This window comes from Mobula hypostoma, chromosome 4 (assembly GCF_963921235.1).
Source record: "Mobula hypostoma chromosome 4, sMobHyp1.1, whole genome shotgun sequence".
Taxonomy (NCBI): Eukaryota; Metazoa; Chordata; class Chondrichthyes; order Myliobatiformes; family Myliobatidae; genus Mobula; species Mobula hypostoma.
In genome coordinates this window covers 167,575,758-167,601,446 of record NC_086100.1, presented here as the reverse complement: position 1 = coordinate 167,601,446, position 25,689 = coordinate 167,575,758, and the positions used below count along the sequence as shown (strand labels likewise).

Sequence of the window (25,689 nt, the reverse complement as noted above, 5' to 3'; positions counted from 1 at the left end):
AGCCCGAGTCTATTCTCAGGGAGATGTATGATATCCTGGGGTACCTGCTTCAAGGAAGAGCAGCGTTCTTCCCCTGTGGAATTGCAATTAGAACTAGTTTATTTATTGTCACATATACCATGATAGTGAAAAGTTTGACTTGCAAGCTGTTCATAAAGATCAAATCATTACACAGTGCATTGAGGTAGGACAAGCTAAAACAATAACAATGGGGAATAAAGTGCACCAGCTACAGAGAATGTGCAGTGCAGGTAAACAATAAGGTGTAAGGCCATAATGAGGTAGATTGTGAGGTCATGAGTTCATGTGATTGCTTTTTAAGACTATTAAATCATTCTCTGATACAAAGTAGAAGCTGTGCTTGAGGCTGGCAGTATGTGCTGTTTGTTTATGCATCTTCTGCCCCTTGGAAGAGGGGAGAGTAGCAAACATCCAAGGTGGGTGGATCTTTAATTATCAGAATCAGGTTCAATATCACCAGCATATGTCGTGATATTTGTTAACCTAGGGCAACAGTACAGTGACATACATAATAAATAAATATAGAGGAAAAAACTGAGGTCCATTAAGTGTATATGTAACTATTGAATAGTTAAATTAAAATCAGTAGTGCAAAAAGCAGAAATAAAAAAGTAATGAGGTAATGTCCATTTAGAAATCGGATGGCAGAGAGGAAGAAGCTATTCCTGAATTGCTGAGTGTATGCTTTAGGCTTCTGTGCCTCATTCCTGACGGTAACAGTATGCTGGGTGCTTTACTAAGGCAGTGAGAAATGTTTGTCAGTGCTTTGAAGAAACAGACCCTCATTGTCTGTGGGAGCTTGCTATACACAAATCAAACTTCAGTCCTCCTGCATTACAACATTGATGTAGAATGTCAAAGAGTGATTTGCTTGAAGTGAAGTGAGTGCCAGAGATGTGCAGTGAGACTCCACCTGGAATAGCGTGTACAGTTTTGGTCTCCTCACCTCCCTGCTATAGAGAGCATGCAGTGAAGATTCACCTGAGATGGTGGGACTGTTGTATTTTCACTTATTCAAGGGGCATGGGCTTTGCAGGCAGAGCCAGCATTTAATGCCCATCCATCGTTGCCCTTGAGAAAGGTGATGGTAAGCTGCCTTCTTGAACTGCTGCTGTCCTTTAGGTATGGGTCTACCCGCAAATTGGTAATCTGGTTTATTGTTGCCACATGTACCGAAATAAGACCGTGAGATATAGGAGCAGAATTATGCCATTTGGCCCATCGAGTCTGCTGTGCCATATTATCACACCTGATCCAATTATCCTCTCAGCCCCAGTCTCCTGCCTTCTCCCTGTATCCCCTCATGGCCTGACCAATCAAGAATCTATCAACCTCTGTCTTAAGTATACATAAAGACTTGTCCTCCACAGCTGCCTGTGGCAAAGAATTCCACAGGTTCACTGCTGTCTGGCTAAAGAAATTCCTCCTCACCTCCTTTCTAAAAGGACGCCCCTCTGTTCTGAGATTGGATTCTCCAGTCTTGGACTCTCCCAGGTTCAGTGGGGAAAGCTTTGTTTTGCATGCCATTCATACAGATTATTTTATCTCATCTGTGCATTGAGGTAGTGCAAGGGAAAACGATAACAGAATGCAGACTAGAGTAAACATGAGGAAATCTGCAGATGCTGGAATTTCAAGCAACACATATAAAAGTTGGCATTCTTTAATGAAAGAAGAGCTAAGCTTTCAGTTAGTCCTGACGAAGGGTCTCGGCCCGAAACGTTGACTGTACCTCTTCCAAGAGATGCTGCCTGGCTTGCTGCGTTCACCAGCATTTTTTGTGTGTGTTGTAGACTAGAGTAGTTCAGTTACAGAGAAAGTGATGTGCAGATAGGCAATCAGATGCAAGCCGTAATGAGTGACACACTCTGGTTCTGTCGTCTGCATAAGTCTAGGGAAGACCATCTCTGGACCTGCCAAAAGTGTGAGATTGAGGTGTAAGTCCACTCCAAAACCCCTGTTTGTGTGCATGCTGCGTGATTTGTTTCCCCGTTACAAATCAGTACCAGAAAATAACAGACGGTACACCACATACAAATACACGATTTAGTTTTATAATTCTTAACTTGACTAAAGGGCTTAGTAAAGAAAAAGCATAAAAAAAAAAGAAAATGGCCTGTTTTAATGAAACAGTCTAAGGTGCACAAGTTGGAGCTCATGGTTTCCCCTTTGCCGATCCTCCTTCGATCTCCCCGGTCTTTGTCGGATCATGGCCCTGTTCTGGGTCAAGTCCTACGACCTCTTCTCTCCGGCATCTCCTCCCTTCATCTCCCGCCGAAACCGAGACCCAGCTCACACACACAACGCGAAAATCACCCTCCCTTCATTGGATGGCTCACATTCCAAAGCCCCTGTTATCTCTAATCATAACCCAAACATTGCTTGTACAGAAAGACCATTATGCTAGCTGTGAAACCTTTCCCAGGGTGTTACATGAGGAAGATGGTGAGGTTTGACATTCATTTTATTGTACTTGGTGACCATTTGATAGTCTTATAAAAGCAGAATTGAGGCTGTCCTTAATCCTGGTGGTACATGCTTTCAATCTTTTTGGATCTTCTATTTGATGGGTGGGAGGTGGGGCAGACAAGGGAATGTTTGGGGTAGGTGGTATCTTTGACTTGGCTGGCCACTTTACTGAGGCAGTGAGAGAAGTACAGACAGAATCCATGGAGAGGAGGCTGCATTCCATGATGTGCTGAGATGTGTCCCCAACTCTGTGGTTTCCTGTGGACTCAGGCAGAGCAGATGCCAGCTAATGCTGCCACGGAGCGAGTTCCAGTATTGTCCCCCGGGGGCAGTGAAGGAATAGTGATATATTTCCATGCCAGGATGGTGTGTGGCAGAGTGGGCAAACTCCAGTTGCTGGAATTCCCTGTGCTTTTGCTGCCCTTGTCCTTCTGGCTGGTAGAGGAGTTGGGTTTGGAATCTGCTGTCTAAGGAGTCAGTGAGATTTAGCAGTGCATCCTGTATTAATACCTGAGGGGAAATGGATTAGACTGGACTAGGGACATAAGTTTATGGACCATCACATCATTAGGGAAGGCCATTCAACCCAGCATGCCTATACTAACTCTTTGATGGGCTCAGTCAGTCTTTCTCTGCAGCCCTGCACATTTTTCTCCCAGCATTTAACGCGTTTTCCTTTTGAAGGTTCCTGTTGGCCAGTCATTTCCGGATACCACAGTCTGCTGTGTCAGGGCATTCCCATTTTCTCCTATCTGCTGCTTTTCTTGATTCCCATCAGCCTATCCTGTCTGACCACCTGCCATCCAGGTTTCTGAGTTGCCCAGTCCTTGCACCCACTGCCCCACTCTCCCACTGATCCCAGTATCCCGAGAAATATCATGTCATACAGCTGGGTTAAGCCTCTAACGAACAGGAACTCTGTGCTGAGAAAAGTTCGGAGTTTCCAACCTTCCCTGCCCTAACTTGTGAATAAGTCATAAATCTTGGACTAAAGTAATGGGATCTGGGTTGTAGAGGGTGAGGTGGGTCACTGACTGCCCAGTTCTGAGAGTGTGTGTGAAAACCTGCCAGTTTCAGACTGATATCAATCAGCAATACACGGCTCGAGAATGCACGGAAACAAATCACTTTTAGTGGGAAGGTGATTCATTCTGTCTCCAGGCACTGGCAAAACCTTGACTTTCTAGGGCGTGATCACTCACCCCACTGATCCATCGTTTCCTCCAGCTCTTTCCCAGTCTGTCTGATCACACAGTGTCTCAACACTTACTGTTCCCCAGCAGGGTGCCAGACTGCTCGGTTTGGGCTGTCCATTGCCAGGGTCACAGAGGCCATTCGGCCCTCAGCTTGGATACTCTCTGTTTACTTGCCTATCTTTACTGCAGTAAGACCCACTGATCTTGGGTCTGCCCCGTGGTGTCAGCAGCCCGCGGGGGGCTGGTGGGGGGATATCCTAGTGCGCTTGAGGATAGTGGGAACTGCTTCTGGACATGATGCTAATGTTACCCTGCTCCTTTTTCTCAGGACTCCACACTCTCTCTGCCAGAGGAAATCATTGCTCTTTCCAACCATAGGAGGAGAGGTTAGGGTTAGGGGCAGTATGGTAGCATAATACTGTCACTGCACCAATGACCCAGGTTCAGTTCTGCCACTGTCTGTAAGGTCTGTGTACATTCTCCCCTGGACCATGTGAGTTTCCTCCAGGTACTCCTGTTTCCTCCCACATTCCAAAGACGTGTGGGTTAGTCGTCACATGGGTGTAAATGGAAGCGGGGGCTCATGGGCTGGGAGGAACTGTTACCGTGTTGTAGTTATAAATAAAACACACAGAGAGCGAGAGAGGCCAGAGCTGTGAGACAGGTGGGGTGGGGTGTGGAGAAGGGAATGCAAAAAGCAGAGACAGCGGTTGGAGGGAGATGAGCAGAAACACAAAGGGCTTCCAGTGCTGGACTGAAGTAAAGGATGTAGTCATGGGGACCATTAGGGGAGAGGAGAATGACAGATAGAACCAGAACCAAATGGTGGTGGGGGAAGTCTGTGGGTCAACTGTGTGTGTAGTGGGAGAAAGTTGTTGGAAAGCGTACCTGACATCTTGTGGAACCGAGGGACCTCCCAGAGTACTTCCAAGACTGTCAAATTGCAGATTCTGTTATGGGCTACTGTTCAGGAAGGAGACCTATGAGATTAGGGGGTTTATCCACTGAGCCATGACCTTGCCTTTCAGAATAAATGGCATCTCTACTGCTGATTGCTCTCCATACACCAGACTGGATCCTGGAAAAACTAATATTCCATGTTGTGCCTCCCTCTCCCTCATTCACAGTCCATTCCAAGCCCTCAGAGGCATGCAGGGTAGAGAAGTTACAGAGCACAGTCCAAGTGCCCCCAGACCCAACAAATTCCACTTCTGAGCTCTCCTGAGGGGGTTGAGTCTTTGAAATTCTCTGCCCCAGAAGACTGTGGCAGCTCAGTCATTGAGCTGATTGAAAACAGATCAATTAATTCCTGAACATTAGAAGGATTGACGAATAAGGGGTCAGGCAGGAAATTTACAGGAACGGATAATCTCGTATGGACAGCAGACACGTGGGCTGGATGATCCCCCGTCCCTGTTCATCTCTATTTGCTTTCATAGATCGTGTGGGTTTTGGAAGGAGTTATTTATTTCCTGCCACTCCCACATGCAGAACATTGGAACAGGACCTTATCTCAAAATTGTGGCTACAGATAAATTGAAGTAATGACATAAAAGTCAATAGAACTAAAACAAAATTCCTCCATCAGTCCATCATAGTGTGAGATGACATGAAGGAAAGCATATTAGCCTGATCTCTGGAACTGTCTCCCTCTGACCCCCACTGCCCCCACCTTGCCCCCACCCCACTGCCCCCTCTTTATTTCTCTGTCTCTCTTTCTTCTGCTTTGATTCCCACCTCTCCTCATATCTCCATCCCCTTCAACATTATCTTTCTGGCCCTATTCAATTTAAATATCAGATTAGATATTTTTGAAGACAGCTACTCATGTGACTTGTGCTCAGTCTTTAACTTGTCTGTACCCCTGCACTTTGATCATCTTCAGGCACAGTCCAAATCCCTTTTAGAAACTGGTTTTGGAATCAACCCGCATTGTTGTTCCCAGGAGCACATTCCACATTGTTCCGTGGATCACTCCAGGGCGTTGGGGATGACTGGAAGAACTGGATCAGCTCATGATTGAATGGCGGAGCAGACTCGATGGGTCAAATGGCTTGCTGCTGCTCCTATATCTTATGGTCTTTCCCCCATTTTCCCCCGGGATCAATAAAGTATGACTATGACTATTATGAAAGATTTTCAGCAGGTGGGATTTTCCCAGTGATTTATATTCCAGCCCTGAATGGAAGATCATTTATCTTGGAGACTCTGATCTCTGGTTCCAGATGCCCCAGGCTGGGGAATCTCCTGGCATATCTTTGCTTTCATGTTCTAAGCCAGTGGTACTCAATGGAGGCCATGCTGCATTTCATAGGGGCCACAAGTAAAAAAAAACACAAGAAACTGGGCCACATGAGTTCCTGAACGGGCCATGATAAGCTTACTGTTTTAATGAAATATATCAATAAAAAAAAATGAAAATATATCATTAATCTGGAACTGAATAAAATGAATGGGAAAAATATGCCAAATGATGCAAATGAGGAAGTAAAACAATTAGTGTGTGTGTGTGCGCGCGGGGGGGGGGGAACACATCCCACTCCTCATCCACCACCAAATCGCAAACTGCAGGTTGGGTGGGGCTATCTGTAGTGAGGCCAGTCAGCGAGTACACAGCAAGAGCCACTCGTCTGAGTGCTACTGGTACCAAGTAACCCAGGACTACCTGTCACATGGTCAGGTGGTCAGTGACTAAACCAGCTCCCTCACCAGGCTTGCCTGGTGAGGAGGGTGGCTAGACACCCTGCAGGATGAAAAACAAGACCTGTCAAAGGGCGGATGAACCCTCCCGTAGGGTCAACAGCCATCTAGCAAACACGTGCCGTGAAGCGCGGAAAGGGCATCCCTTGCATCGAAGCCTGGTCTGGCCATTCACTGCAACAGAACTTCCCCCAGCCGTCTTGGACCCCACCATGCCGCTGGATCCGGGAAGGGATGTCGAGAGGGCGGGTCTGCACCTGTGCAACCCCTACTCACCTAAAATCCACTCACGCACATGCTGTTGCTTTCCGAGGAGTGGGGTACCACCCCACTAACTGACTGAAAAGAACCATCATCATCCTATGGGTTGGATATCTATATATATATAGAGAGAGAGAGAGAGGCAGCAAGAGGCTTGTTCTGTTTTCCTTCCACTGAGTCAAGCGTGACATGACTTCCAAATATTGACTGTATATTAGAATAAAAGCCATCTGTTAGTCTTGCGAGACCATGGATCTGCACCTGGAAAGTCTTCACTCTCCAGGGCGCAGGCCTGGAGGCCTGGGCAAGGTTGTGTGGAAGACCAGCAGTTGCCCATGCTGCAAGTCTCCTCTCTCCACGACACCAATGTTGTCAAAGGGAAGGGCATTAGGACCGATACAGCTTGGCACCAGTGTCGTCGCAGAGCACTGTGTGGTTAAGTGCCTTGCTCAAGGACACAACACGTTCTCACGGCTGGGGCTTGAGCTCACGACCTTCAGGTCGCTAGTCCAATGCCTTAACCACTTGGCCACGTGCTCACATATTAGAATAATTAGTACACTTAACCAAAACAAACTTTAGCAACTAATGGAGGCTGCACACGGTGAGGACAGAGTTAAATGAAAGTCTCAAGTGGGCCATGTGCAGAAAAGAGTTGAGAACCACCGGTCTGAGCTTTGATTAATGCACCCAAGTGCTCTTATCAACCAATTGCCACTGTGCTCAGCCAATTCAGTGTACGCAGACATCAAGGTGTTTGTTCATGTATACTTCCCAGAGCTATGCCACTAACAACAAAAAGTCTTTCCAGAAAGTGTATTCCTCGCACTAGGTTCCAGCCAGGCTGGATCTTGCTCGATCTGGGCATTGATTGTGTGGAGATAAACTTGACAGGTGTGTGTGCTGTGGTTTGCATTGTGTTACCTGTGTTATCTTGTATGTTGTGAATTGCTGGCAGTGTTCACTCTCAAAATTCGGTTAGCTCAGTTAAAGCACAGATTCTACGCAGTTAAAGCCTGAAAGAATTGCATTAATTTTTTTATTTTTGCCACATGTTTTCATTTCAAATTTGGAAACAGCATGAAGGTCAATGATTATGGATTATGGAAGCACATGAATCTTTGTGAAACCCTTGCTGGAGTCTTGTATCCATTTCTGGGCCAACTCTTTTAGGGGCATATACAGTAAAACTCCAATAATCCAGCACCTTCAGGACTGGCTGAGTTTCTGGGCCTATGTAGAGATACAGTGCAGAATAGGCCCTTCAGGCTGCACCACCTAGCAACTCCCGACGACCCTGATCACAGGGCGGTTCACAATGACCAATGAACCTAATCAATACATCTTCGGACTGTGGGAGGAAACAGGAGGACCCAGAGAAAACCCACGCATTCCATGGGGAGGGTGTACGGACTCCTCAGAGAGGACACCAGGATTGAAGTTCAAACTCCAATGCTCCTAGCTGTAATAGTGTCCCACTAATCACTACCCTGCCATGGACTATTGGATATTAATACTCATACGCATCTTTACTTCACTTATTACACGCTATGAATTTTCTAGTGAACCCGATGAGCTAAAGGGAGTGGGAGATATAGATGCTCACTCACTCAGCCCACACTCTGGAGCCTACCGTTCAGCTTAGGCCACACACCCCACTTGCACTCTGGACCCCTCGCTCACATTGCGGGCGAATAAGTGAGTCCAATACCGGACTATCAGGCTGTGCATACCAAACAGATCCCATTGTCAAGGAGATTCATTGGAGCAGATGCTGGGAGGCTGGAGAAGTCAGGGTTGCTCTCTCAGGGGCAGACCAGGTTAAAGGGAGATCAGAATGAGAAGGAGTTTAGTTGAGATAGAAACGTTCTAATCAGCAGGCAGCAGAGGTGGAGGCCACTTGGTCCATCACTTCGTGCCAGCTCCCAGCATTCCCTTTCCCTTTCAATGCCTGTCCAACCCTCCCTTTGAGCTGCAACTTATACTTCTTCTCATGACTATCAAGTCCCCATTGACTATTTTTCCACTTCGCTTTGATAGGGATAACTTACAGTGGCCAGTTAACCTTCCGGGTGGCCATTGTGATATGGGAAACACAAGCAGTTACAGGGAGAACGCTCAAACTCTGCACAGTCAGACCTTAGACCAGGATTAAACAGCAGTGAAACATGGTGCTACCTGCTACACCCCCGTGGCCTGATGGCTTAAGGACCAAAGAAGGCAGGAGGAGGTTTTCAGAAGAGGTCAGGATCTGGGAGTTAGTGGAGGCTGAGTCGTGAAAGTAGCTTTTAGGAGAATTGGAAAAGTAGTCAAAGAGAAATTTTCCTTGGCCAGAGTGAATGATTAGGGAGTGAACCCCAAATACGCTCATACCATGAACTAAGACATACTTTATTAGGTACACCTGCTCGTTAATACAAATATCTAATCAACCAATCATATGGCAGCAACTCAGCGCTTGCAGACATGGTCAAAAGGTTCAGACCAAACATCAGAATGGGGAAGAAATGCGATCTAAGTGCCTTTAACTGTGCAATGGTTGTTGGTGCCAGACGGAGTGGTTGAGTATCTCAGAAACTGCTGATGCCCTGGGAGTTTCACCCACAACAGTTTACAGAGAATGGTGCAAAAATCAAAAAAAGTGAGCTGTAGGTCTCTGGGCAAAAATGCTTTGTTAATGAGAGAGGTCAGGGGAGAATGGCCAGACTTGTTCAAGCTGACAGGAAGGTGACGGTAACTCAGATAACCATGTGTTACAACAGACGTCTGAATGCACACGTCGAACCTTAAAGTGGATGGGCTACAGCAGTAGAAAACCACAAACGTATGCTCTGTGTACAGTGTAAAGAGAAGCGATGACAGACTCTCTTCTCCAGAAATCCGATGTGTTCTGGAAGACTTAAATAAAAATTGGAGGTGGTCTTGTCTCAGTAGAGTAGAGCATTGTAGTGTCTGACCTGCTAATTTCTCAGGCCAGACCTCTCAATGTAGTTCCACTGTCTGCCTAGGGAACCACTGTAAAAAAAAAATTAGCTACAGATGAAGAGATGTTTTACTCTTTGTTAAGGTCTCTTGTGAAGAATGTTGTTTTCCAAGTTATAGCTGTGATGAGGTGGATTGATTCTTGAAACAAGGGTCACATGCTTTGTTTGACAAACTATTTATGATTTGCTGACAGTGAGCCTCTGGACATCAGAGTGAACCAAGCAATCTGGGAGAACATGCCGGGAGCATTTTTTTCTGGTGCTCAGTAAGACTGCTCGGAACGTAGCAACTCTGTGTATCAAAATCAAAAACACTGCAGATGTTAGAAACCTGAAACAGAAACAGTCCGGGCAGCATCAGTGGATAAAGAAACTGTTAACCTTCCAAGTCTGGGACACTTGGTCACTTTGCTGGTTAGGCAAGCCAGGGTTTAACAGCCCTAACCATTTCTTGACATCATTGCCTTGTTATTGGATATGTCTAAATGGCCAGCAGATTTCTTTTGCACCTTTGATCTTGTCCCGATTGGGTCCTGTCTGTGTGGAGTTTGCATGCTCTCCCTGCCCCCACATGGGTGTCCGCTGGAGGCCTTCAGCACATCCCGAAGATGAATGAGCCTCAGTGTTGCTTGCCAAGGTTCTGGCGACTTGCCAACTTTAGAGAGGTTAAATGTGTTCATAATTCTTCTTAACACTGAACAAGGAGAATTATTAAAATCGACTTCAGATCATTCCCACCTACAGTTACATCAGGGTGGCAATAATCTGAATAGTAAATTACCCTTCATGTAGGCGCTTAGCAAAAGAATCCAGGAGGGGTTGATGTGCAAGTTGGATTGTAAGGCATGTTTCCATGCAGAACATCTAGTAACTCTATTACTTTAATAACCTTGTGAAACTACTAGCGACAATTTCATTGCATTAGTCTTGTTTTATAAATGCAGGTTGTTGCAGATTATGTCTAGGTGGGAATGATCTGAAGTCCCTATTAATAATTCTCCATGTTCACTGTTAAGAAGAATTATGAATGCAATTTAACCTCATTAAAGTTGACAAGTCCCCAGAACATTGTTTGCCAATGTTGAGGCTCATTCAGTCTGAAGGCTGCCCGACAATTTGGGTGAGCAAAGTCCACTTGTAATCTTGCTGACGATAACTAATAGGACAAGCCTTTCTCATGACGATGAGTTCATTGGCTACCTTTGTGCGCCATGTGTCCCAATCACACCACTATGCCCACCCCTTCCACCTCACCAAAGACCTTGACAGTGTTCACACAAGGTTCCTGTTACTTTGCTGATCCCTGAATTATAAAGAGTTTACAGCACAGAAGGAGGCTATTTAGCCTATCTGGTCCATGCTAGTGCTGCTGTCTGCTCACTTCCACTCCATCGTGCCTCTTGGCGCTTGGTGGTGGAATATAGAAATAGAGAAGTCTTGCCTCGGCGGTATAGGGCGGTGGGGAGAACACATCTGAGCTGCCATGTATAGTTGTGCTCACCTTAAATGAGAACAAATCTACTTGCAATGGGGTTTAGAGTAGCTTCACTAGGCTGACTTTTGAGATGAAAGATTGAGCAGGTGATGATAGAGTAACCCGATTGGATTAATACATTGCAATTTAAAAGATTCTGAGGGGGATTGATGTGATGGATGCTGAGGAGCTGCTTCCTGTACTAGGGAAAATGCTTTCAGAATAGGGACTGCCCTATTTAAGAAGGTGAGAAGGAATTTAAACACAAAATAATCTGCAGATGCTGGGGTCAAAGCAACACTCACAACACGCTGGAGGAACTCAGCAGGTCGGGCAGGATACGTGGAAAAGATCGGTCGACATTTCGGGCCGGAACCCTTCGTCAGGACTGTAGAGGGAAGGGGCTGATCAGGACTGATCATTGCTAATTGCTTCTGAGTGCTGAGAAATCACCTCTTGCTAAACACACTGTCCATACACAAGTGTCTGTTCAGATTGATACATGTCGGGTTCAACAAAATGATTATTCCCTGCAAAGGTTGAGTATAAGTTACATTGATCAGGCCTATACGAAAACACGAGGAAATCTGCAGATGCTGGAAATTCAAGCAATGCGCATTAAAAATGCTGGTGAACGCAGCAGGCCAGGCAGCATCTATAGGAAGAGGTACAGTCGACATTTTGGGCCGAGGCCCTTTGTCAGGACTAACTGAAAGAAGAGATAGAAAGAGATTTGAAAGTGGGAGGGGGAGATCCAAAATGATAGGAGAAGACAGGAGGGGGAGGGATGGAGCCAAGAGCTGGCAAGTTGATTGGCAAAAGGGATACGAGGCTGGAGAAGGGAGAGGATCATGAGATGGGAGGCCTAGGGAGAAAGAAAGGTGGGGGGGGAGCCCAGAGGATGGGCAAGGAGTTATAGTGAGAGGGACAGAGGGAGGAAAAAAAGAGAGAGAGAGAGAGAAAATGAATGAATGAATGAATGGATGGATAGATAGATAGATAGATAGATAGATAGATAGATAGATAGATAGATAGAAAGGAAGGAAGGAAGGAAGGAAGGAAGGAAGGAAGGAGCTGGGGCATTAGTGGAAGTTAAAGAAGTCAACGTTCATGCCATCAGGTTGGAGGCTACCCAGACGGAACATAAGATGTTGTTCCTCCAACCTGAGTGTGGCTTCATCTTGACAGTAGAGGAGGCCGTGGATAGACATATCAGAATAGGAATGGGACGTAGAATTAAAATGTGTGGCCACCTCCAACAGGATCCCACCACTAAGCACATCTTTCCCTCCCCCCACCCTTCCGCTTTCTGCAGGGATCGCTCCCTACGCGACTCCCTTGTCCATTCGCTCCCCCCCCCATCCCTTCCCACCGATCTCCCTCCCGGCACTTATCCTTGTAAGCAGAACAAGTGCTATACATGCCCTTACACTTCCTCCCTTACCACCATTCAGGGCCCCAGACAGTCCTTCCAGGTGAGACGACACTTCACCTGTGAGTCGGCTGGGGTGATATACTGCGTCCATTGCTCCTGATGTGGCCTTCTATATATTGGCGAGACCCGACGCAGGCTGGGAGATGGCTTTGCTGAACACCTATGCTCTGTCCGCCAGAGAAAGCAGGATCTCCCAGTGGCCACACATTTTAATTCCTCCAACCTAATGGCATGAACATTGACTTCTCTAACTTCCATTAATGCCCCACCTCCCTTTTGTACCCCATCCCTTATTTGTTTGTTTGTTTATTTCTCTCTTTTTCTCCCTCTGTCCCTCTCACTATAACTCCTTGCCCATCCTCTGGGCTCCCCCCTGCCACCCCCTTTCTCCCTTGGCCTCCCGTCCCATGATCCCCTCCCTTCTCCAGCCTCGTATCACTTTTGCCAATCAACATTCCAGCTCTTAGCTCCATCCCTCCCCCTCCTGTCTTCTCCTATCATTTTGGATCTCCCCCTCCCCCTCCCACTTTCAAATCTCTTACTATCTCTTCTTTCAGTTAGTCCTGATGAAGGGTCTCGGCCCGAAACATCGACTGTACCTCTTCCTAGAGATGCTGCCTGGCCTGCTGTGTTCACCAGCATTTTTTTATGTGTGTTGCTTGATCAGGTCTATGTTCTTTTGGCGAGATTGATCTAATCAAGGTGGTTAAAACAAATAGAGGTTTAGAATTATAGAGCACTCCAGCACAGATAAAGGCTGTTTGGTCCAAGTGGTCCATGCCAATCTGTTATCTGCGTAGTCCCATTGACCCACACCTGGAACGTAGCCCTCTATCCCCCTCCCATCCATGTACTTATCCAAATCTCTCTTAAATGTTGAAATTGAACCCACAACCATCACTTCCACTGGCAGCTCATTCCATACACTCAATGTTGTGCCGACCCTCAAACCCTGCCTCCCATATAAGCCCCCACCTTAAATTCCTCCAGACACCTGTCTAGTAGTCTCTTAAACTTCACTAGTGTATCTGCCTCCACCACTGACTCAGGCAGTGCATTCCACGCACCAAACACTCTCTGAGTAAAAAACCTTCCTCTAATATCCCTCTTGAACTTCCCACCCCTTACCTTAAAGCCATGAGGTACTTATATAACATACTCGTTAATTTTCTCTATTCTACATAGGGACCTGAATTGGCCTCACCAATCTTTTATACAACTTTAATAGTAGTCATATAGTCATAGTCATACTTTATTGATCCCGGGGGAAATTGGTTTTCGTTACAGTTGCACCATAAATAATAAATAGTAATAAAACCATAAATAGTTAAATAGTAATATGTAAATTATGCCAGTAAATTATGAAATGTCCAGGACCAGCCTATTGGCTCAGGGTGTCTGACCCTCCAAGGGAAGAGTTGTAAAGTTTGATGGCCACAGGCAGGAATGACTTCCTATGACACTCTGTGTTGCATCTCGGTGGAATGAGTCTCTGGCTGAATGTACTCCTGTGCCCACCCAGTACATTATGTAGTGGACGGGAGAGATTGTCCAAGATGGCATGCAATTTAGACAGCATCCTCTTTTCAGATACCACCGTGAGAGAGTCCAGTTCCATCCCCACAACATCAATGGCCTTACGAATGAGTTTGTTGATTCTGTTGGTGTCTGCTACCCTCAGCCTGCTGCCCCAGCACACAACAGCAAACATGAAAGCACTGGCCACCACAGACTCGTAGAACATCCTCAGCATCGTCCGGCAGATGTTAAAGGACCTCAGTCTCCTCAGGAAATAGAGACGGCTCTGACCGTCTAATATAACAACCCAACTCCTGTATGAAACACTCTTAATTTACGGTATAAAGGTTAATATGCCAAAAGCCCTCTACAGCCCTACCTGTAACACCACTTCCAAGGAATTATGGATTTGTATTCCCAGATCCCTTTGCACTCCTCAATGCCCTACCATTCACCAGGTAAATCCTATGCTGGTTTGTCCTTCCAAAAGTGCTACACTTCACACTTGTCTGGATTAAATTCCATCTGTAATTTTTCAACCCGTTTTTCCAAATGCTTCCTCTAAATAATGGAGGGTAAACCTACAAGAAGGTCTTCCTTCCTGAAGGAGAGGGAGAATGCAAGGCAAAGAGGTGGAACAATCTCAGAGCTCAGGGTGATGCCAGGAAGCTCCCCCTAGCAGCAGGGGCAGTGAGTGTCTCAGATCTTCCCGGAGAGCTGCTCTCGGGTGGCTGTTCAAATTTCAGAACTGAGGTTGTTCAGTTTTCATGGAGTCAGAGAGTTTACAGGACCGAGAGTTGGGATACAAGTCATTCAGGTTCTAGCTGACTGGCAGGTCAAACTGGAGGGGGTTTCCCACGTTCTTGACTATTAAAATTAACATAAAGGTCAGGTAGCATATATGTAGAGACACACATCTGTGGACTATTGAATATTTTTTGCATTCCTGTGTCTTTTTTTATTTCCAGCTTTGGCAGCTTTAGATTTTTAATTAAATATCAAATGTGAAAACTAAAAATCTGATTAGGATGATGTGCACTGACAGGCGGTTGATTAGTGTTCACAGAGAGACCTGCAATCTGATTGATCACTGTGTGACAAAAAATGACCCACTTCGTGTTTCTGGCTAGTTTCCAAGTTGGGAAAAGCTTGAAGCTGTGGTGGTGGTGATCTCTGAACTGTAGATGAACTGAAATGAAGCAACTAGTCACTCCTCTTCTGTCTTTTGCTTTAAATGTAGAATGGTCATTAAGTCTTAGACCCACTGACATTTTTACATGCACAAAACTAACTTGGTTGCTGCCTGCAGTGAAGGTAATTATGGAATGTGTGTCAGTAATGGTCCCTGTGTTGGGGAGTGAAGCTCAGGTCCACGTGAGAAGGGCTGCTCTCTGTGCCATGACTCAGTCATTGGTTCTCCTTCACCTCCACTCATGAACAAATTTATATTGGTCCCAACTTATCCGGTTAAACATGGGACTCTGGGCTACTCTATAAAACTGAACAAAGGCAACATAACACAGCTCAGCACATCACAGAAACCAGCCTCTCCTCCATGGACTCTGTCTGCACTTCCTGCTGCCTCAGTAAGATCACACCCACTCCAGACACTCTCTCTTCTCCCCAACCTCTCCCACTGGACAGAAGATATGAAAGCATGTACCACCAGGCTCAAGGACAGCTTTGAACCCACAGTTATCAGACGATTGTACAATAAGGTGGACTTTTGACCTGACAGTCTACACCATCATGGATTGTAGCTCATTGTCTGCCTGCACTGCACTTTCTCTGAAACTGCTACACTTCATTTGGCATTCTGTTATTACTTTCAGCTTGTACTCCTTTAATATATTGATGTGTTGAAATGAACTGTGTGGATGGTATGCAAAACAAAATCTTGCACTGTTTTATTGTACATAAGACAATGGTGAATCAAGTTACCAATTTATCAGTTTAATTTACCAATATTTCGGAAGCCTGAGATGTAAGACAGTGACTAATAAATCTATTGAGGAATTCAGGGGAATCTCCTTTCCGCAGAGAATGGAAGGAGTGCGCAGTGAGAGATTGGTGTGAACAATTGGGATGACACCAGTACGTGACAATAATAAACCAATTTGCCACATAACCAAAGGTACCAACCTTTGGTGCAGATACTGTATTCCGCGAAAAGATGTCTGTTATGGGGCAGTGTGTCTATTGGTGAAGCGGGACTCTGTGCAGAGAGAGAGAGAGAGAAAGAAAGAAAAAGAAAATGTCTGGAACAGAGTTTCTACTCATCAATATAATATGGAACCATCACCTTGACCATCTGAATAGGCATGCATGGTTCAGTTGTAGTTGGACAGTAATCCAAAGATGAAGGACTGGTTGAATTGCTCTGATGTAGAGCTGCCTTGGACTCAAAAGGTGGAGAAAATTTTACCATGCCTGCACAATCAAGGCTCATTGTAAACCTCACCACCCACTGTTGGTCCTATTTATTTATCAGGAACTGTCAGTTGTCCCTCATAGTGTCAACAAATGAGCACTCTTTGAGTGGATCGGATACTGGGAGGATTGAATCTTCCTGACTTGGTAAGATTTCACTGAGAGCTTCCAGCTCTAGTTACTCTGGTCTTCAACTTGCCGACCCTATCTCACTATTATATGGACAGGAAAGGAATGGAGGGTTATGGGCTGAGTGCAGGTCGATGGGACTAGGTGAGAGTAAGAGTTCCGCACGGACTAGAAGGGCCGAGATGGCCTGTTTCCGTGCTGTAATGGTTATGTGGTTATATGGTTATATATTCCTCTTTTGCATTATTTATCTAACTGTTTATTGTAACAATGGTTCTGCCTGCACTGTACTGCTGTCACAAAACATCACGACGAAGTCAATGTCAACAAACCTGAGCCTGATGTTCATTTGAAGTTTCACACCTGACTGGCAGGGTTTAGGAAGAGTGTGTACAGAACTCCACTGGTCTCTACTGTTGGGGCTCTGTGTGTGCAGCAAAGTCCATAAAAATAAAACAACCTGGTGGATAGCCCGAATCTGTAATTGAGAAGCGAGTAGGTTGAAAGCTTTCCGGTCTAGACCGCTGGCATGCCAAGGGATGGGCATAATGCCCCAGTGCACTCTCTGTTTTCTAACAGGGTTGTCCTTGTTGATAATCCTGCCAATATAACCCAAGTCTTTGTACGATAGTAGATGCTTCCAAATATGCAGCAACAGTTTTTCTTACTGGCATATTGAGGTAACACAACATATTGCACAGTCAGGATTTGGAACGTGCTCACTGTGGTGGGTCCAAATGAAGCCCTCAACTTGGAATTGGTTCCCATGGATCTGCACCTTGTCTGTCAACTACCAGTAACCACTGACAATGTCTTTCCCCTCTGATAAGAAAAGAGTTAACAGTTGGTTGTACCCCCTATGACTGAGGACATTCATATGTCCCTCCAGTTAATGAAATAATTTGATTAATCATTATTGTAATGAAGGGAAAGTGGTAGGCAATTTGCACACCACAGATTCTCACAACCGAAGATGATGTTGGTTGATGGCTAGACTGTTGATCAGAACCCCAGAGAAAACTTCACATACAACTGAGGGAACAATTTAACATCTCACCTAGTTTCTGCCTCAGGATCTCCCTGTATAGTGGTGTGTCTGGAACTTGGACAGAGGCAGGCAAAACGCAACAGTCACAAATTTAATTTGAATGACCCAAAATACCGTGACTCGTGTGGTGACAACAGCTAAGAATCTGTCTTATCAGCACTCTGCAAGATGAATATTTGACTGACAGTCCCTTTAGTGTTGATTAAGTGAATAATGATTTCTGTTATGCTTGAGGTATGCAAAGCATCTCGGGCGAATCTGGGAGAGGTCATTCCTTCAATTCTTCTTGAGTTGACTGACCCTTTCTCTCATGCTGTTCTGCAGGTGTGAATTCAAGCCTTCTTTGGAATAGCTCTGACTCGCTGATTTCAGCCATTCCCAGGATACACAATGACACCATTCACAGAGTAAGTGCTTATCATTCTGGGGCACAGCGACGGAGCTCGTGACACTGGGGCTAGGTTCCTTTTGTCCCTTCTCTGTGTGGGGTATGTTGTGGGGAGTTTAACTTACTAAACAGCACAGAGCAATCCACAAATTCAGATGTAAATGGAGATCGAACCTATTAAATTCTCTGGCTGCTCTTACAAGTGCGAGAGAGGGGAATGGGCGGGGGGGCGCAATTGATCAGGCACAGGCAGAAGATTCGGATTCAGATTAGTTCATTGGGGTGAAATGAATTTCCGTACCTGCATGAAGGTTACAGAGTAAAGAGTATACATAGTAATAACAAATACCACAATAAGTACAGCGACAGATTGGTGCAAAATATACTACTTCAAGTTCAAGTTTAATTGTAATTCAGCCATACATGAATACAGCCAAACAGTGTTATCCTGGGGCCAAGGTGCAAAGCACAGAGCCACAGCCACACAAAAAAATAATACCGCCCAAATCCCAAGTATCATGTATGTAATCGATGGTGCAAGAACAACATTTGTGGTCATACCTTTCTTATTTCTCATTTCCACCCATAATGCTCACTAGTTGAGTTCTCCAGTCCGTTCTGACAGAGAACAGCTGTGACATTTCCCCTCACTAGTTTGACAAGGTCCTGCATGTGAGGCTGGTCAAGAAGGTTCAGTTGTTTGGCATTCAGGATGAGGTAATAAATTGGATTAGACATTGGCTTTTTGGGAGAAACCAGAGAGTGGTAGTAGATGGTTGCCTCTCTGACTGGAGGCTTGTGACTGTAATGTGCTGTACTATTCTATGTTCTATGTTTCTGTGTGACACTTCTCTCTAACTCTAATAAGCCCAGTCTGCAGACGAATGCAATCCAGCTTGTCTTCCACCAAGCGAGCACTGATGGGAGGGGCCAGCCTCCAAACCCAGCTAGTGCAAAGTGAGGTCTTGCAAAAGGAAATGTTAAATTGACAATAACAGACGAGATAAGAATTAAGGATTTGAAGACATAGCAGCCCCAGCAGGAAAGGGATGTGAAAGAGGTCATGAGTTCAGAAGTCTGATAGCAGTGGGAAAGAAGCTAGACATTAAGCATTCAAGCTCCTGCCCGTGAAGGTACATTGACAAGAGAAAAGAGAATGGGCATTAGGGTGGTCGATGTTCTTGGCAATACTGTTAGCTTTCCTGACTCCATGAACATGGAGTGGATGGAAGGAAGCGATGAGCCTGTACCGCAGAGTGAGTAGTGGTGGTTTTTAAGGGATTGTGCCGGAAGACAGAGCTGAGACAGAACCTCTCCCTTTCATCCCTTCACTGATATTTGATATTGACTCCATTTAACAGGTTCCAGCCTTTGAAATATGTGCAGATTGTTATGCGTTTGTGAATGGCAGCTGCACATTTTACTTCAGACACCAGTTGTCCTGGGTAGTTGATTCTGACCGGCTTGCCAGGAGTGTTTAAATGCCTAAGTCTACCTCTTTCTCACAGTGTGCCTCAGAACAGCTGTAGTCCGAGACACTGGGCTGGGAAGCCAGACGGACCTCCCTGCTGGCATTCTGTATGTCACTCCAGCTACAGGATCAGGTGGAGGTACTATCCCAAGTGAGATAAGGAGACGAAAGGTGGAGAGGGCTTGTCACCCAGGAGGAGCCTGTATCAGCCAGTTCTGTGCTGAGCTGTGGGACTTTACTCTGCTCTCTCACGTTCAGTAAAGTCCCAGCTGCAATTTTTGGAGGGGATTTCAAAATGACTCAACAAAACAATGGATTGTGGCTACATGGTTATAAATGTACAGGTTATAAATGTACAGGTTATAAATGTACAGGTTATAAATGTACAGGTTATAAATGTACAAGGTTATAAATGTACAGGGTTATAAATGTACATGGTTATAGATGTACAGGTTATAAATGTACATGGTTATAGATGTACAGGTTATAGAAGTACAGGTTATAATGTACAGGTTATACCTTGTAATGTACAGGTTATAGATGTACAGGTTAGAAATGTACAGGTTATAGAAGTACAAGTTATAAATGTACACGGTTATAGATGTACAGGGTTATAAATGTACCTGGTTTATAGATGTACAGGTTAGAAATGTACACGGTTATAGATGTACAGGGTTATAAATGTACCTGGTTTATAGATGTACAGGTTATAAATGTACATGGTTATAGATGTACAGGTTATAAATGTACATGGTTATAGATGTACAGGTTATAGATGTACAGGGTTATAAATGTACATGGTTATAGATGTACAGGTTATAAATGTACCTGGTTTATAGATGTACAGGTTATAGATGTACAGGTTTATAAATGTACCTGGTTTATAGATGTACAGGTTATAGATGTACAGGTTTATAAATGTACCTGGTTTATAGATGTACAGGTTATAGATGTACAGGTTATAAATGTACAGGGTTATAAATGTACATGGTTATAGATGTACAGGTTATAAATGTACCTGGTTTATAGATGTACAGGGTTATAAATGTACATGGTTATAGAAGTACAGGTTATAAATGTACAGGTTATAGATGTACAGGTTATAAATGTACAGGTTATAGAAGTACAGGTTATAAATGTACAGGGTTATAAATGTACCTGGTTTATAGATGTACAGGTTATAAATGTACAGGATTATAAATGTACATGGTTATAGATGTACAGGTTATAGATGTACAGGTTATAAATGTACAGGTTATAGAAGTACAGGTTATAAATGTACAGGGTTATAAATGTACCTGGTTTATAGATGTACAGGTTATAGATGTACAGGGTTATAAATGTACACGGTTATAGATGTACAGGGTTATAGATGTACCTGGTTTATAGAAGTACAGGTTATAAATGTACAGGGTTATAAATGTACCTGGTTTATAGATGTACAGGTTATAGATGTACAGGTTATAGATGTACAGGTTATAAATGTACAGGAGGAGGCCGCTCAGCTGAGTCAAGCTGAGTTGATTCCTAATGTCAGATGCACAAGTACAGTCAGGTATAACGGGAAAAACTTGCTTACAGAAGTTTTATAAGCATATAAGTACAGACAACACACACAGTAAATTATACCGTACAGTGACAAAAAGAGGTGTGCAAGGACAACACAGTGTAAAAACAAAACAAGGACACCATCTTTGATTTTGACTAGTGGGTGCCTGGAGTGGGTTAGCAGGGGTATTAGTGGAAGCAGGCAGTTGGTTGGAGTTTAAGAGGCTTTTGGATAGACACATGAATGTGGAAGGATATGGATGATACACAGGAGGGGGACATTTGGTATAAACTGGCTTCAAGATCAGCACAACATTGTGGGCTGAATGGCCTGCCAAGTGTTGTACTTTTCCATGTTCTATGTTCTATCGAAGATGTCCAGGACAATGGAAGAGGTGGTCTGTGGTATTCTGTTGCCTCTCAAACATGTTTCCCCACACAGACAGATCAAGGTCCAACACCTCACTTTGTTATGTAACCCTGGATTCCCCTGACCAAACAAAGGAATCTTTAGATGGTCTCACATTGTAGTGGGAGTCTCTGGAAGGATAAGAGCTTTCTAAGTCTCCTTGAACATTGAGGTCCTATTTTGAGATTCTTTTCTCTTGAACTGAACTACTCCCTCTCCCTGTCTCCAACATGCCCTGCACAGGCATCCCTTGAGTTACAAGAAGGTCCCATTCCTGAGAACTATCCCTGGACAAACAGTCCGTAAGTTGGAAATGAACAGGAAGCGCATGTGGACAAACGCTACAGAAGCCACCAAGCTCAGACTAAAGGTCTTTGTCATGAAGCATTAACTTTGTTTTCTGTTCCCAGAAATTGAGTCCTAGAGTCCTGGATTTGCACAGCATAATAAACAAGGCCATTTGGCCCACTGTGTCTATGCTGGTAGCATACCTATCTATATTCATCCCTCTCGCCTGTATTAATTCCATATCCCTCTGAACCTTGCTCCTTCAAATGCTGTCCAGATGCCTTCTAAGTGTTGCTACTCTTCCTGCCTCCAGCATCTCCACTGGCAACTCATGGCAGATACCAGCTACTCTTTGAGTGGAGAACCTACCCTTCAGATCCCCTGTAAACCCCTTTTACCTTAAGCCTATGCCTTCTAGTTTTAGGTCCCTATGCAATAGGAAACAGACTCCATCTATGCATTCCTCCTTATTGTACATATATAGCTCTGTCATGTCACTTCTCGGCCTCCTTCGCTCAAGGGAAAACAGATTATCCAGTCTAGCTTGATAACTCAAGTCTTCCAAACCAGGCAGCAAATTTGTGATTCTTTCCTGTACTCTTTCTAGCTTAATCTCATCCTTCCAACACTGACCACATTGTTCAGTACATTTGTACACTTGCTCGTTAATGCAAATATCTAATCAACCAATCATGCAGCTCAACTCAGCACATAAAAACAAGCAGATATGGTCAAGAAGTTCAGTTGTTGTTCAGACCAAACATCAGAATGGGGAAGAAATATGATCTAATTGACTGACTGGAATAATTGTTGGTGTCAGATGGAGTGGTTTGAGTATCTCAGAAATTGCTGATTTCCTGGGATTTTTATGCATAACAGTCTCTAGAGTTTACAGAAAAGTGTGCAAAAAAATTTTTTTTAAATCCAGTGAGCAGCACGCCTTGTTAAAGAGAGAGGTCAGAAGAGAGTGGCCCTACTGATTCAAGCTAACAGGAAGGCGACAGTAACTCAAGTAGCCATATGTTACAACAGTGGTGTACAGAAGAGCATCTCTGAAAGCACAACACATATTGAACCTTCAAGTGGATGGGCCACAGCAGTAGAAGACCACACTGGGTTTCACTCCTATACATAATAAGGTGGCCACTGAGTTCATATTGTGTTGATCTGCACAAAGGATTGTAGGTTCAGCTTCACTAATGTTTTGCACATCTGCAACCTGACATTCTAACTCTAGTACCGAATACCTCAGCCAATGAAGGCGAGCATGCCAAATGTCTTCCTCGCCAGCCTGTCTACCTGTGTTCCCATTTTCAGGGAAAACTGTTCGAACCTTGGTCTACAACACTCCCCAGGGCCCTGCCATTCACTGTGCACGTCCTACTCTGATTTAATTTCCCAAGAAGTGGCTCAAGTATTACTTTATGTATCTTGGTTGAGTTCATTGTTTGGTAATGGCTTGTAGTGTACCCAAGAACATTTTCTTATTTAATTTACATATTTGCTGCTGTATAAATGGATGTTGTTACTGAAGTAATTGACCCAAATGTATTTGATGGCAATATATACCGGGGCAGCTCTCAGTATGGATTTGGGGTCTGTACTTGTCTCATACTCAACCCTTTCATTCTCGGTTTTGTTTTGGTAAACCTATTGTGATAACAGAATCAGGACCTAGCCAGGTTTGCTCTGAGACCTACCTGAAGGAAGCTGTTTCTTGAATGGATTTGTGGATCCCATTCATAAATCAAATGACAGTTGTGGCCATAGGAATTGTTGGCTTGGCAGAGTTTCTGTTCAAAGCCCCAAATCAGATTGCTATCTGTTTGTTCATGTTATAGCAAATGCACACACAGGACATTGCACGACAGAGCCTTTGCAATAACTACTAATTACCCCGATACATGAGAGGTCCAGAAAGCAAAGATTTAATGTAATCACATAGATCGATTGTACCAATCTAGAGTATACATTCAGAAAACCAATCTCTGGTTATTTATAGAGCTCAACAAAAATTTGTGATATGAAAGAGTGATTTTTTTAAAAAAAATTTATGGAATGTAAACTTCACCGGAAGTGCTGATATTTATTGTCCATCCCTTACTGCCCCTGGACTGAAGAGGTAGTTAAGAGTTAACCATGTTGGTGAGACTGGAGTCACAGTTAGACCATGCTGGATAAAGACGGTGGGTTACCTCCCCTGAAGTATTTCAGTGAGCCAAGTGGATTGTGTAACAACTGCTGGAGCCCACTGTTTCAATTCATTGCTTGAATTCTCAGCTGTTAATGTTGCATTTTGCGCTGAGGTCTTGCTTTTGTAGTCTTTTTTCCACCATATAGTATAACTTATATCAGTTATATTTTGCGTGTTATCTAAAACTACATGCCTGTGATGTTGCTGCAGGTTTTTCATTGTGCCTGTACCTCACTGTGTTTGTGTACATGACAATAGACTCGACTCAACATGACTTGGATTCAGACCCACATATCTGATTCTAGAACACTGCCTGCTAGTCTCTAACCACTCCCAAACCAGAGGTACCACTCCCTAACAGTGGTTCTCTCCACCAGCCACCCAGCCTCAGCATACTCACCTCCTGTTAACTTGTGAAATGCCTCCTAAAGCATAGATGTAGAAGAGTTCAGCACAGGAACAGGCCTTTTGGCACACAGTGTTGTGCTGTATCAATTAAATTAGTTATCAAATGATCAACTAAACTAAGCTCTTCAACCTACACAATGTCTACATCCATCCATTTTCTTCGCATTCATACGCCTATCTAAACATCCCTTAAAAGTCCCTAATGTGTTTGCCTCTAGCATCACTGCAGGCAACACATTCCAGACACCTACCACTCTCTCTGTGAAGAACTTACTCCTCACATTTCCATTGAAATTACCCCCTCTCACCTTAAATGCATGGGCTGTGGTGTTGGACATTTCAATTCTGAGAACAAGGCACTGTCTGTCTATTCTTATCTATGCCTTTCATAATCTTATAAAACTCTATCAGATCTCCCACTAGAAGCCTGCCACTCCAGAAGAAACAACCCAAGTTTGTCCAACCTTTTGTTATAGCACATGCCCTCTAATCCATGCACCCTCCTGGTAAACCTCTTCTGCACCCTCTCCAAAGCCTCAACATCCTTCCTATAATGAGGCAACCAGAACTGTATGCAAAACTCCAGATGCAGCCTAACTTGAGTTTTATAAAGCTGCATTGTAAGTTCCTGACTTTTGAATTCAGTAATAAAGGCAAGCATATCATATGCCTTTTTCACCCACCTATCAACCGGTGCATCCTGTTTCAGGGATCTATGAACTTTGATCCCAAGATCCCTCCGCTCATCAACATTGTTAAAGGTCTTGCACTCAATGGTGTACTGTCTCTTTGCATTTGACCTGCCAAGGTGGAACACTTCACATCTGGCTGGGGTTAAACTCTGTCTGTCATTTCTCCACCCATATCCGCGACTGATCTATATCCTACTGTACTCTTTGCCAGTCTTCTACACTATCCACAACACGACCATATCAACTGCAAGCTTACTAACCCACCCACCTACATTTTTATCAGGTCATTTATATGTAGTGCATCACAAACAGCAGAGGTCCATGAGGAACATCACTAATCACAGACCTCCAGCTAGAATGGGTCCCTTTGACAGTACCTTCTGTCTTCTAAGGGCAAGCCAATTCTGTATCTAAACAGCCAATTCACCATGGATCCCATGCATCTTAAGCTTCTGGATGAGCCTCCCACGAGGGACTTTGTTAAACGCCTTCCTAAAATTCATGTAGACAACATCTAAATCTCCACCTTCATCAATCAACCTCATCGCCTTGTCATAAAATTCAGTCAAGTTAGAAAGACCACATTCCGTTTGCTGTGCACAAAGCCATGCTAGCTGTCCTTAATT

At 44.4% G+C, this 25,689-nt stretch overlaps 1 protein-coding gene across 4 annotated transcripts in view; it reads left to right on the top strand.

Annotated features, from left to right (window-relative positions):
* The window catches only part of LOC134345754 (electrogenic sodium bicarbonate cotransporter 1-like), a 220,563-nt gene that overhangs the window by 134,817 nt on the left and 60,057 nt on the right, over positions 1-25,689 (top strand). For all 4 annotated transcript variants that reach the window (XM_063046920.1, XM_063046921.1, XM_063046923.1 and 1 more), the window contains exon 15: positions 17,990-18,072. In XM_063046920.1, the coding sequence (XP_062902990.1) occupies positions 17,990-18,072 (83 nt within the window). The remainder of the gene's footprint in view (positions 1-17,989; positions 18,073-25,689) is intronic.